The following is a 14594-nucleotide window of genomic DNA, read 5'->3' as shown; positions in this document are numbered from 1 at the left end:
AGCCTGAATACGCCCATCCTGATTGGAGAAGTGACGACAGGTGCGAGTTTTGAGCTGTGAGTGAGTGTTTGCTGAAGAGTGTTTGCGAGAGAGCTATTTTTGTTAATTAATTGGATTTCGAAATATATTTTTTGTTTTAGTTTTCCCCCCTTGCAGTTTTGCTGCTTGGGGGAGAGTTTTTTTTGAAGCACTATGACGGACAACATGGAAATGACAAACGGAATGGACAAAGACAACGAAAGGGCGAAACGGAAGAAAAATGAAGATAAAGAAGGAAGGAAATATGGCAAAGAATACACGGTGGCAATTGAGTTGGAAGGAGATGACAAAGTGACGACAATGGAACTACTACGAGCAATTAAGGAGGCGTGTGGAGAGGTGGTGGGATGCCGAATGAAAGGAGAAAAGAAGTATGAAATTACGATGAGAAATGGAAAAGGAAAAGAACGTTTAATGGATGGAATACGGATAAAGGACACCAGGATTGTGGCGAGAGATGTTAATGTGAAGGAATTGGTGGTGTCTTTTATGAATCTCCCAGTATATGTAGAAGATAGTGAGATACTGGACAAGCTGATTAGATGGTGAGTGGAAGCCGTTTCGGAGATAAGGAGGAGAGTTTGGCCAGGAACGGAGGTGGCTGATGGGACACGTTTTTGCAAAGTCAAGTTCACAGAAAAAGTGACATCATTGCCTTACTCTACAAGAATTGAGACGTTGGAGGGAGCAGAATATTTTAGGGTCCTTCATGACAATCAGGTCAGAGTGTGTCGGTTGTGTATTCAACCCGGGCACATAGTTAAAGACTGCCCTGAATTTAAGTGTTTCAAATGTGGCAAGCAAGGACACTATGTGAGAGAATGTGTTGGAGAGAGGGAAAGGAATTTCTGTGGTGGATGCAGAAAGAGATTGGCGGAGTGCAACTGTGGAGAGGATAAGGCTGAAGAGGGGAGTCAAGCACTATTCGAGGAAGAAGTTGTATTGTCGCAAGAAGGAGAAGAAGATGGAGGAGAGGACGTGGTGGAGAGTGGAGAGACGGAGGAAGGAAGAAGGGAGAAGGACCAGAAGATGAATGAAATTGGGAGTAGTATGGACTCAGAAATAAGAAGAGGGAGTTTTCAGGAGGAGGGGGGGAGTGGACTGGGGGGAAGCACGGGGGACTCACAGGTTTTGGGGGATAGCCCAGTACTAACAAGTACCTCGGGGGGTGAAGAAATGGAGAGAGGTTCGAGTTTGAGAACAATAACAGAAACGACAACGACGGCTATAAATGAGACGGAGATGAACACGGGGAGCACAACGATGACAATACCAGAGACGGAGATGAACATGGGGAGCACAACGGATGAGGGTGACAAGAAGTTGAGTTGGATGGATAACATGGACTTGGAGGAGATATCGGACACAGATGATGGAGAAAAGATTGAAAGAACGAGGGAAGGATACAGGAAGAGGAAAGCGGGGGGAAGAGGGGGAGAGAAAGGGTGGAAGAGGAAAGAAACTGGATAACAGGTAGAGGATAATGAAATTATATTTTATTATTCTATTATTTATTAGAATGGTAAATATAATGTCAATAAATGCAAATGGTTTGAGAACAATGGGGAAATTTAATAGAATAGTACAAATGAAGAATTCAGATATTTTATGTATTCAAGAGACGCACTGGGATAATGCATGTGTTTTAGAAGTAAAAAAAATATGGAGGGATTTTATTTATGTTAACAATGGCAGGGGAAATTCAAGTGGGGTCGCAATTTTATTAAGGAAGGATGTAGTAGAAAATGTGAAGAAGATATATAATGATAATAATGGGAGGATTTTAATTTTGGATTTTGAATATATGAATAGGGTTTTTAGGATTATAAATATTTATGCGCCGAATAATGAGATAGAGCGAAATAATTAATTTTTAGAATTAGGGAAATGGTGCAAGGGTAACTGTATTTTAGTAGGGGATTTTAATGTTAAAATGAATAGATTAGATATGAAAAGGGGAGCTATTTTTAGAAATGACGTATCTAGGGGGGTCTTAAGGAAGATTATGTTTGAAAACAGTTTGATTGATATATGGAGGGAGGAGAATCCGAACAAGAGAGGAATTTCTAGAAGGCAGGTGGTTTTAGGGGAGTTGAAACAGACGCGAATAGATCTGGTTTTAGTAAATGAGGGTTTAAGGAATTTTATGAAAGAAATTAAGTATGTTTTTACAGCTTTTAGTGATCATGCGGCGGTGGTATTTTCTTGTGGAGTAAGGACACATACTAAATCTGGTGGGATGTGGTGTTTAAATAATAGCTTGCTAGAGGAGGAAAATTATATTGAGATGATATCAGAATGTATTGGGGAGGCCAAAAGACAACAGTTAATGGAGGTGAATATGGGGTTGTGGTGGGAGGAGCTGAAAACCAAATGTAAGGAATTGACTATAAAATATGCTGTTAAGAGGAATTATTTTTTGAAAAAGAAGGAGAGGGAACTACGTAAGAAGGTTAAACATGAACTTGAGTGTATAGAAAAGGATGAAGGTCATGGGGTGGAGGATTATTTACTGGCTAAGGATGCACTTGATGAATATGAGAAGAAGAAATGTAATGCGGCGATTGTAAGGAGTAGAGTGCAATATGCGATAGAGGGGGAAAGGTGTACTTCATTTTTCTTGAATTTAGAAAAAAGAAGACAAGAGAAGATTTATATTACGGAGTTAATTAATGAAAAAGGGGAAAAGGTTAATGATTTGGTGGGGATTCTGGATACGGTCGAGAGATATTATGAATGCTTATTTAAAAAAGAAGAGGTTAATGATTCCTGTATGGATAAGGTGCTTGAACACGTGGATACTAAGTTAACAGAAGGGGAAAAAAACATGTGTGAGGAAGATATGAGTCTAACTGACATTAAGGAGGCCATATTAGATGCTAATTGCAATAGGAGTCCGGGGTCTGATGGCCTAACTGCGGAATTTTATAAATCTTTTGCAGATTTGTTGGCTCCAATTTTAAGAAAACTGTATGAATATATTGAAAAGACTCAAGTGGTGCCAGAGTCGCTGGCCACAGGAGTTTTAACCATACTGTATAAAAATAAAGGGAGTCGTGTAAATTTGGATAATTATCGACCGTTGACACTTTTAAATTGTGATTATAAGATCTTAGCCAAGGTCTTAGCTAATAGAGTTAAAAAAGTTATGGGAGGAGTAATAGCAGAGACACAAGGATATAGTGTACCAGGGAGGGATATTTCTGACACAGTGGGAACAATAAGGGATGTGATAAAGCATATGGGGGAGGAAGGGGGGTTTGTGATGAGTTTGGATCTAAATAAGGCTTTTGATAGAGTTGATCATTCCTTTTTACTGCGTACACTTGGGAAATTTGGGTTTGGTGAAAGAATGATAGGTTGGATTAGATTACTGAATGGATATGCAAGGAGCAGAGTAAAATGTAATGGGATTTTAACAGATTCTTTTCCTCTGGAGAGATCTGTTAGGCAGGGATGTCCGTTATCAGCTGCTCTTTATAGTTTATCGGTGGAGCCGCTTGCAGCAATGATTAAAGCAAACAAATTAATTCGAGGTATACGGATACCGGATGGGGGGGAGAGTGTTATACAGCAATATGCGGATGATACTACATGTACTGTGATAGATGTTGAAAGTGTGAAGAATGTAATGGAGTGTTTTGAGGTATATGGCAAGGCATCAGGGGCAAAACTTAATGTTGAAAAATCTGAAATAATGTATGTGGGGATAGATGAAAAAGTGGACTGTGGATTCCCTTTCAAAAAGGCTGAAGGTTATATAAAGACTTTAGGGGTGGTTTTGGGGGTGGATAAAGAAGGGACGAGAGATGAGACATGGACTGGGGTTTTGAATAAAATAAAACATACTCTATCTTATTGGAAGGCAAGAAAACTGTTCTTGAGGGGGAAGGTGGTGGTGATTAATTCTTTGGTGGCATCCAAATGTATCTATGTTCTAGGTTCGTTGGATATGCCACAATGGGTGTTAAAAGAATTCAATGGTTTGGTTACAGATTTCCTATGGGAGGGGAAGGGGACTAGGATTGCAAGGGCAACTCTTATCTCGGATTTAAAGGATGGGGGGTTGAAATTGGTGGATTTGGATGTGAAGAGAAAAGCAATGAGAATAAAAACTGTGCAAAAATACTTTTATCGGGAGGTAGATTATGGATGGAAAAGGTTTTCCACTGGAGAGTACTCTTGTGTCATGGAGCAACTGCCTTTTATATATCACCCTAATAATATCATGTAATTTTATTGGACTAAATGCAGTTTGTAGGTGCTGCCCTGCCCTGCCCTGCCCTGATCAATTTAAATAATAGACAGTGCGTTTCCCTCAAAATATATGTGTCATGGAGCTACTGCCTTTTATTTATCAACCTAATAATATCATGTCTTTTTATTGGACTAAATGCAGTTTGTATGTGCTGCCCTGATCAATTTAAATAATAGACAGTGTGTTTCCCTCAAAATATAGGCAGTACATTCAGCCTTTGTTTTTAGTCGGTTCATTAAGTTGCATGGAAATTCGAATCACTGGTAAATTTTGTTCATGTCTTTATATAGTGAACCAAGAGTTGTTCACTCGCTTACGGCCATACCAGACTGAATACACCCGATCTCGTCTGATCTCGGAAGCTAAACAGGATTGGGCCTGGTTAGTACTTGGATGGGAGACCGCCTGGGAATACCATGTGCTGTAAGCTTTTTGTTCCACTAGAGAGTGCTCTTGTGTCATGGAGCAACTGACTTTTATTTATCACCCTAATAATATCATGTATTTTTATTGGACTAAATGCAGTTTTATGTGCTGCCCTGCCCTGCCCTGATCAAATTAAATAATAGACAGTGCGTTTCCCTCAAAATATATGTGTCATGGAGCAACTGCCTTTTATTTATCACCCTAATAATATCATTTATTTTTATTGGACTAAATGCAGTTTGTATGTGCTGCCCTGCCCTGCCCTGATCAATTTAAATAATAGACAGTGCGTTTCCCTCAGAATATATGTGTCATGGAGCAACTGCCTTTTATTTATCACCCTAATAATATCCTGTATTTTTATTGGACTCAATGCAGTTTGTATGTGCTGCCCTGCCCTGGTCAAATTAAATAATAGACAAAGTGTTTCCCTCAAAATATAGGCAGCACATTCAAATGTTGTTTTTTGTCGGTTCATTAAGTTGCATGGAAATTGGAATCACTGGTAAATTTTGTCCATGTCTTTATATAGTGTACCAAGAGTTGTTCACTTGCTTACGGCCATACCAGCCTGAATACACCCGATCTCATCTGATCTCGGAAGCTAAGCAGGATTGGGCATGGTTAGTACTTGGATCGGAGAAAGCCTGGGAATACCATGTGCTGTAAGCTTTTTGTTCCACTAGAGAGTGCTCTTGTGTCATGGAGCAACTGCCTTTTATTTATCACCCTAATAATATCATGTATTTTTATTGGACTAAATGCAGTTTGTATGTACTGTCCTAACCTGATCAAATTAAATAATAGACAGTGCATTTTCCTGAAAATATAGGCAGTACATTCAGCCTTTGTTTTTCGTCTGTTCATTATGTTGCATGGAAATATGAATCATTGATAAAAAAAATTCATGTCTTTATATAGTGTACCAAGAGTTTTTCCTGCGCTTACCGCAGTACCGTCCTTAATATGCCTGATCTCGTCAGATTTTGGAAGCTAAGCAGGATCGGGCCTGGTTAGTACTTGGATGGGAGACTGCCTGGGAATACCAGGTGCTGCAAGCTTTTTGTTCCACTAGAGAGTGCTCTTGTGTCATGGAGCAACTGCCTTTTATTTATCACCATAATAATATTATGTATTTTATTGGACTAAATGCAGTTTGTATGTGCTGCCCTGCCCTGCCCTGATCAATTTAAATAATAGACAGTGTGTTTCCCTCAAAATATATGTGTCATGGAGCAACTTCCTTTTATTTATCACCCTAATAATATCATGTATTTTTATTGGACTAAATGCAGTTTGTATGTGCTGCCCTGCTCTGATCAATTTAAATAATAGACAGTGTGTTTCCCTCAAAATATAGGCAGTACATTCAGTCTTTGTTTTTAGTCGGTTCATTAAGTTGCATGGAAATTCGAATCACTGGTAAATTTTGTTCATGTCTTTATATAGTGAACCAAGAGTTGTTCACTCGCTTACGGACATACCAGACTGAATACACCCGATGTCGTCTGATCTCGGAAGCTAAACAGGATTGGGCCTGGTTAGTACTTGGATGGGAGACCGCCTGGGAATACCATGTGCTGTAAATTTTTTGTTCCACTAGAGAGTGCTCTTGTGTCATGGAGCAACTGCCTTTTATTTATCACCCTATTAATATCATGAATTTTTATTGGACTAAATGCACTTTTATTTGCTGCCCTGCCCTGCCCTGATCAATTTAAATAATAGACAGTGCGTTTCCCTCAAAATATATGTGTCATGGAGCAACTGCCTTTTATTTATCACCCTAATAATATCATGTATTTTTATTGGACTAAATGCAGTTTGTATGTGCTGCCCTGCCCTGGTCAAATTAAATAATAGACAAAGCGTTTCCCTCAAAATATAGGCAGCACATTCAGCCGTTGTTTTTAGTCGGTTCATTAAGTTTCACGGAAATTCGAATCACTGGTAAATTTTGTTCATGTCTTTATATATTGTACCAAGAGTAGTTCCTTCGCTTACGGCCATACCATCCTGAATATGCCTGATCTCGTCTGATCTTGGAAGCTAAGCAGGATTGGGCCTGGTTAGAACTTGGATGGGACACTGCCTGGGAAACCGTCTGGGAATATCAGGTGCTGAAAGCTTTTTGTTCGACTAGAGAGTGCTCTTGTGTCATGGAGCAACTGCCTTTTATTTATCACCCTAATAATATCCTGTATTTTTATTGGACTAAATGCAGTTTGTATGTGCTGCCCTGCCCTGATCAATTTAAATAATAGACAGTGCGTTTCCCTCAAAATATATGTCTCATAGAGCAACTGCCTTTTATTTATCACCCTAATAATATCATGTATTTTTATTGGACTAAATGCAGTTTGTATGTGCTGTCCTAATCTGATCAAATTAAATAATAGACAGTGCGTTTCCCTGAAAATATAGGCAGTACATTCAGCCTTTGTTTTTAGTTGGTTCATTAAGTTGCATGGAAATACGAATCACTGATACATTTTGTTTATGTCTTTATATAGTGTACCAAGAGTTGCTTCTGCGCTTACGGCCATACCAGCCTGAATATGCCTGATCTCGTCCGATCTCGGAAGCTAAGCATGATCGGGCTTTGTTAGTACTTGGATGGGAGACCGCCTGGGAATACCAGGTGCTGTAAGCTTTTTGTTCCACTAGAGAGTACTCTTGTGTCATGGAGCAACTGCCTTTTACATTTTACATTTACATTTTTAGTCATTTAGCAGACGCTCTTATCCAGAGCGACTTACAGTTAGTGAATAAATATATATTTTTTTTATACTGGCCCCCCGTGGGAATCAAACCCACAACCCTGGCGTTGCAAACACCATGCTCTATCAACAGAGCTACATCCCTGCCGGCCATTCCCTCCCCTACCCTGGACGACGCTGGGACAATTGTGCGCCGCCCATGAGTCTCCCGGTCGCGGCCGGCTGCGACAGAGCCTGGATACGAACCAGGATCTCTAGTGGCACAGTTAGCACTGCGATGCAGTGCCTTAGACCACTGCGCCATGTAATTGTATTGGACTAAATGCAGTTTGTATGTGCTGCCTTGCCCTGCCCTGATCAATTTAAAAAATAGACAGTGTGTTTCCCTCAAAATATATGTGTCATGGATCAACTGCCTTTTATTTATCACCCTAATAATATCATGTATTTTTATTGGACTAAATGCAGTTTGTATGTGCTGCCCTGGTCAAATTAAATAACAGACAAAGCGTTTCCCTCAAAATGTAGGCAGTACATTCAGCCTTTGTTTTTAGTCGGTTCATTAAGATGCACGGAAATTCGAATCACTGGTAAATTTTGTTCATGTCTTTATATAGTGTACCAAGAGTTGTTCACTTGCTTACGGCCATACATTTACATTACATTTACGTCATTTAGCAGACACTATTATCCAGAGCGACATACAAATTGGTGCATTCACCCTATAGCCAGTGTGATAACCACTTTACAATTATTATTATTATTATTATTTATTTATTTTTAAATTTGGGGGGGGGGGGGGGGTTGAAGGATTACTTTATCCTATCCCAGGTATTCCTTAAAGATGTGGGGTTTCAAATGTCTCCGGAAGGTGGTGAGTGACACCGCTGTCCTGGCGTCGTGAGGGAGCTTGTTCCACCATTGGGGTGCCAGAGCAGCGAACAGTTTTGACTGGGCTGAGCAGGAACTATGCTTCCGCAGAGGAAGGGGAGCCAGCAGGCCAGAGGTGGATGAACGCAATGCCCTCGTTTGGGTGTAGGGACTGATCAGAGCCTGAAGGTACGGAGGTGCCGTTCCCCTCACAGCTCCATAGGCAAGCACCATGGTCTTGTAACAGATGCGAGCTTCAACTGGAAGCCAGTGGAGTGTGCGGAGGAGCGGGGTGACGTGAGAGAACTTGGGAAGGTTGAACACCAGACGGGCTGCGGCATTCTGGATGAGTTGTAGGGGTTTAATGGCACAGGCAGGGAGCCCAGCCAAATGCGAGTTGCAGTAATCCAGACGGGAGATGACAAGTGCCTGGATTAGGACCTGTGCCGCTTCCTGTGTAAGGCAGGGTCGTACTCTCCGAATGTTGTAGAGCATGAACCTGCATGATCGGGTCACCTCCTTGATGTTAGCGGAGAACGACAGGGTGTTGTCCAGGGTCACGCCAAGGCTCTTCGCACTCTGGGAGGAGGACACAACGGAGTTGTCAACCGTGATGGCGAGATCATGGAACGGGCAGTCCTTCCCCGGGAGGAAGAGCAGCTCCGTCTTGCCAGGGTTCAGCTTGAGGTGGTGATCCGTCATCCATACTGATATGTCTGCCAGACATGCAGAGATGCGATTCGCCACCTGGTTATCAGAAGGGGGAAAGGAGAAGATTAGTTGTGTATCGTCAGCGTAGCAATGATAGGAGAGGCCATGTGAGGATATGACAGAGCCAAGTGACTTGGTGTATAGGGAGAATAGGAGAGGGCCTAGAACTGAGCCCTGGGGGACACCAGTGGTGAGAGCACGTGGTGCGGAGACAGCTTCTCACCACGCAACTTGGTAGGAGCGACCGGTCAGGTAGGACGCAATCCAGGAGTGAGCCGCACCGGAGATACCCAGCTCGGAGAGTGTGGAGAGGAGGATCTGATGGTTCACAGTATCAAAGGCAGCAGACAGGTCTAGAAGGACAAGAGCAGAGGAGAGAGAGTTAGCTTTAGCAATGCGGAGAGCCTCCGTGACACAGAGAAGAGCAGTCTCAGTTGAATGACCAGTCCTGAAACCTGACTGGTTTGGATCAAGAAGGTCATTCTGAGAGAGAAAGCAAGAGAGTTGGCTAAAGATGGCACGCTCAATAGTTTTGGAAAGAAAAGAAAGAAGGGATACTGGTCTGTAGTTGTTGACATCAGTGGGATCGAGTGTTGGTTTTTTGAGAAGGGGTGCAACTCTCGCTCTCTTGAAGACGGAAGGGACATAGCCAGCGGTCAAGGATGAGTTGATCAGCGAGGTGAGGTAGGGGAGAAGGTCACCGGAGATGGTCTGGAGAAGAGAGGAGGGGATGGGGTCAAGCGGGCAGGTTGTTGGGCGGCCTGCAGTCACAAGTCGCAAAATTTTATCTGGAGAGAGAGGGGAGAAAGAAGTCAAAGCATAGGGTAGGGCAGTGTGAGCAGGACCAGCAGTGTCATTAGACTTAACAAACGAGGATCGGATGTCGTCAACCTTCTTTTCAAAGTGGTTGACGAAGTCATCCACAGAGAGGGAGGAGGGGGGGTGGTGGGGGGGAGGATTCAACAGTGAGGAGAATGTGGCAAAGAGCTTCCTAGGGTTAGAGGCAGATGCTTGAAATATAGAGTGGTAGAAAGTGGCCTTAGCAGCAGAAACAGATATAGAAAATGTAGAGAGGAGGGAGTGAAAAGATGCCAGGTCGGCAGGGAGTTTAGTTTTCTTCCATTTCCGCTCAGCTGCCCGGAGCTCTGTTCTGTGAGCTCGCAATGAGTCATCAAGCCACGGAGCTGGAGGGGAGGACCGAGCCGGCCGGGAGGATAGGGGACACAGGGAGTCAAAGGATGCAGAAAGGGAGGAGAGGACGGTTGAGGAGGCAGAATCAGGAGATTGGAGGGAGAAGGATTGAGCAGAGGGAAGAGATGATAGGATGGAAGAGGAGAGAGTAGTGGGAGAGAGAGAGCGAAGGTTGCGGCGGCGCATTACCATCTGTGTAGGGGCAGAGTGAGTAGTGTTGGAGGAGAGCGAGAGAGAAAAGGATACAAAGTAGTGGTCGGAGACATGGAGGGGAGTTGCAGTGAGATTAGTAGAAGAGCAGCATCTAGTAAAGATGAAGTCAAGCGTATTGCCTGCCTTGTGAGTAGGGGGGGACGGTGAGAGGGTGAGGTCAAAAGAGGAGAGGATTGGAAAGAAGGAGGCAGAGAGAAATGAGTCAAATGTAGACGTAGGGAGGTTGAAATCCCCCAAAACTGTGAGGGGTGAGCCATCCTCAGGAAAGCAACTTATCAAGGCGTCAAGCTCATTGATGAACTCTCCAAGGAAACCTGGAGGGCGATAGATGACAAGGATATTAAGCTTAAATGGGCTAGTGACTGTGACAGCGTGGAATTGAAATGAGGAGATAGACAGATGGGTTAGGGGAAAAATTGAGAATGACCACTTGGGAGGGATGAGGATTCCTGTGCCACCACCCCTCTGACCAGATGCTCTCGGGGTATGCGAGAACACATGGTCAGACGAGGAGAGAGCAGTAGGAGTAGCAGTGTTTTCAGTGGTAATCCATGTTTCCGTCAGCGCCAGGAAGTCGAGGGACTGGAGGGTAGCATAGGCTGGGATGAAGTCAGCCTTGTTGGCAGCAGAACGGCAGTTCCAGAGGCTGCCTGAGACCTGGAACTCCAGGTGTGTGGTGCGTGCAGGGACCACCAGGTTAGAGAGGCAGCAGCCATGCGGTGTGAGGCGTTTGTGTAGCCTGTGCGGAGAGGAGAGAACAGGGATAGGCAGAGGCATAGTTGACAGGCTGTAGCAGATGGCTACAGTAATGCAGAGGAGATCGGAATGAAATTAACTAAACATCTGGGAAAGGAGAGAGCAGGGCCTCCCTCACCAAAAAACTCCCAAATATAACTCTCCCAACTTCCACCTCAGAAACTATAATTGTTTCAGTGAACCACCCGAATAAAACTCTCCCAACTTCCACTTTAGAAATTAGAATTGTTGTAAACTACAGCGGTTCAATGTTTCAAGGAATAGACTCAACTTACTTTATTCAGCTAGCTAACAATGACGCCATAGCTAACTAGCATGCTAGCATCCAATAACACACAGTTTAGCACCAATACTTGGTTACAACAAACTACCAATAGTGTGTTAACACACTAAACAGATAATTTGTGTCCGTGTCTAGTTCTTTCATAACGCAGCAATAATTAAACGTTGGCTAGCTAGCACAAAGATATTGTATTTAGCTACTACAGTACAGCTAGCTGGTTGGCTAGCTAGCAATGGCTGCTGTGTTGACTGAATACACCCGATCTCATCTGATCTCGGAAGGTAAGCAGGATTGTGCCTGGTTAGTACTTGGATGGGAGACCGCCTGGGAATACCAGGTGCTGTAAGCTTTTTGTTCCACTAGAGAGTGCTCTTGTGTCATGGAGCAACTGCCTTTTATTTATCACCCTAATAATATCCTGTATTTTTATTGGACTAAATGCAGTTTGTATGTGCTGTCCTAACCTGATCAAATTAAATAATAGACAGTGCGTTTCCCTAAAAATATAGGCAGTACATTCAGCCTTTGTTTTTTGTCTGTTCATTAACTTGCATGGAAATACGAATCACTGATACATTTTGTTTATTTCTTTATATAGTGTACCAAGAGTTGTTCCTGCGCTTACGGCCATACCATCCTGAATATGCCTGATTTCGTCCGATCTCGGAAGCTAAGCAGGATCTGGCCTGGTTAGTATTTGTATTGGAGACCGCCTGGGAATACCAGGTGCTGTAAGCTTTTTGTTCCACTAGAGAGTGCTCTTGTGTCATGGAGCAACTGCCTTTTATTTATCACCCTAATAATATCATGTCTTTTATTGGACTAAATGCAGTTTGTATGTGCTGCCCTGCCCTGCCCTGATCAAATTAAATAATGGTCAGTGCGTTTCCCTCAAAATACATGTATCATGGAGCAACTGCCTTTTATTTATCACCCTAATAATATCATGTATTTTTATTTGACTAAATGCAGTTTGTATGTGCTGCCCTGCCCTGCCCTGGTCAAATTAAATAATAGACAAAGCGTTTCCCTCAAAATATAGGCAGTACATTCAGCCTTTGTTATTAGTCGGTTCATTAAGATGCACGGAAATTCGAATCGCTGGTAAATTTTGTTAATGTCTTTATATAGTGTACCAAGAGTTGTTTACTCGCTTACGGCCATACCAGCCTGAATACACCAGATCTCGTCTGATCTCGGAACCTACGCAGGATTGGGCCTGGTTAGTACTTGGATTGGAGACCTCCTGGGAATACCAGGTGCTGTAAGCTTTTTGTTCCACTAGAAAGTGCTCTTGTGTCATGGAGCAACTGCCTTTTATTTATCACCCTAATAATATCATGTATTTTATTGGACTAAATGCAGTTTGTATGTGCTGCCCTGTCATGCCCTGATCAAATTAAATAATAGTCAGTGCGTTTCCCTCAAAATACATGTATCATGGAGCAACTGCCTTTTATTTATCACCCTAATAATATCCTGTATTTTTATTGGACTAAATACAGTTTGTATGTGCTGCCCTGCCCTGGTCAATTTAAATAATAGACAGTGCGTTTCCCTCAAAATATAGGCAGTACATTCAGCCTTTGTTTTTAGTCGGTTCATTAAGTTACACGGAAATTCGAATCGATGGTAAATTTTGTTAATGTCTTTATATAGTGTACTAGGAGTTGTACCTGCGCTTACGGCCATACCATCCTGAATATGCCTGATCTCGTCTGATCTCGGAAGCAAAGCAGGATTGGGCCTGGTTAGTACTTGGATAGGAGACCGCCTGGGAATAACAGGTGCTGTAAGCTTTTTGTTCCACTCACCTTTCAATGCCTTAGCTTTGAAATGTAAATGTTTATACATATTCAGATTGAGTTATCTTTCTAAAATGTGTATAGTATGCCAAGTTATTTAGCTACATGTATTTACCACTGCAGCATGGAGAAAGTCAAGAGGAAGCAATGGAGTGAGGTGGACATGTTCCATGCCATGGAGGACTGCGGGGCAGGGATGGCTATCCGCCAGGCTGCCAAGGTTAGGCATCTTTTGTTTTTAGGAGATTACCATGTGTATGTGAATTTTATCTGCTAGTAACAGTTTTCTTTTCTTATCTACCAAGGTGCATGGTGTACCTCGGCAGACCCTGGCGGACAGGCTGAGCGGCCGGGTGACCCATGGTTGTCGCAGTGGACCACCCACATTGCTTGCACCAGAGGATGAAAAGTCTCTGGTGCAGTACTGTATCTACTGCGCCAGCCATGGGTTCCCCTTCACCAGACAGAGGCTGATGAAATACGCAGACAAAATCCGCAGGTATTTGGTGTTCTATGTGTTTATGTATGTAGAATGCTGGACTGACTGTTATCAATGTGTGTGATGTAAATGTGGATGTGTATGGTGATGCCAAAACAAACATTTTCATCCTGGATGGACAATTATATATTCTATTCTATTGTAGGTTTCGGCACCCAGGGGAAACAATCCCACCACTGGGGAAGAGGTGGTGGGAAATGTTCAGGAGGAGGCACAAGAACCTAAGCATGAGGAGGCCGGACACCCTGGACAGGGGGAGAGCTGAGTGTGCCACACGTCCGACGATGGACACCTTCTTCACTTCTTATGAGAAGCACTTGGAGGAGAGTGGGTTGAGGGAGAAACCCAGACAAATCTATAACTGCGATGAGTCTGGGTTTCGTAGCGACCAGAGCAGGCACAAAGTGCTGGCTCCCCGGGGCGCAAAACACGTGTACCAGCAGGCTCCGGGGACCAAGGAGCACATCACAGTGCTGGCCTGCTTCAATGCAACTGGGGAGGACATCCCCCCGTTTATCATCTACCCCAAGTGTTTCCCCGGTGGCCACTACACACTGGGAGGCCCCCCCCAAGCCTTGTATGGACGGTCAAGCAGTGGCTACATTGACGGGGACCTGTTCAGGAAGTGGTTTCAGCACTTCATTAAGTATGCAGTGAAAGAGCGCCCTCTCCTTCTCCTCTTTGATGGGCACAAGAGCCACATGGACCCGGAAGTGCTCGCGGTGGCACTAAGGGAAGGGGTTATACTTCTTTGTCTTCCACCACACTGCACCCATGTCCTGCAGCCGCTGGACGTGGCATACTTTGGCCCTTTAAAGGCTGA

General features: G+C 43.4%; 1 protein-coding gene across 1 annotated transcript; it reads left to right on the top strand.

Annotated features, from left to right (window-relative positions):
• Positions 1-13058: 13058 nt before the first annotated feature.
• LOC311121962 (uncharacterized protein) lies at positions 13059-14503 on the top strand (the record flags this gene model as incomplete). Its single annotated transcript, XM_084196394.1, has 5 exons — positions 13059-13254; positions 13396-13492; positions 13578-13771; positions 13917-14168; positions 14467-14503. The coding sequence occupies exons 2-5, from the start codon at positions 13397-13399 to the stop codon at positions 14501-14503; spliced, it is 579 nt and encodes a 192-aa protein (XP_084052520.1). The 5' UTR covers positions 13059-13254; position 13396.
• Positions 14504-14594: the final 91 nt, after the last annotated feature.

The sequence above is a fragment of the Coregonus lavaretus genome (assembly GCF_964263955.1).
Source record: "Coregonus lavaretus genome assembly, contig: HAP1_SCAFFOLD_926, whole genome shotgun sequence".
Taxonomy (NCBI): domain Eukaryota; kingdom Metazoa; phylum Chordata; class Actinopteri; order Salmoniformes; family Salmonidae; genus Coregonus; species Coregonus lavaretus.
The sequence above is the reverse complement of the archived record's forward strand: the minus strand, read 5'-3'. Positions and strand labels throughout refer to the sequence as shown.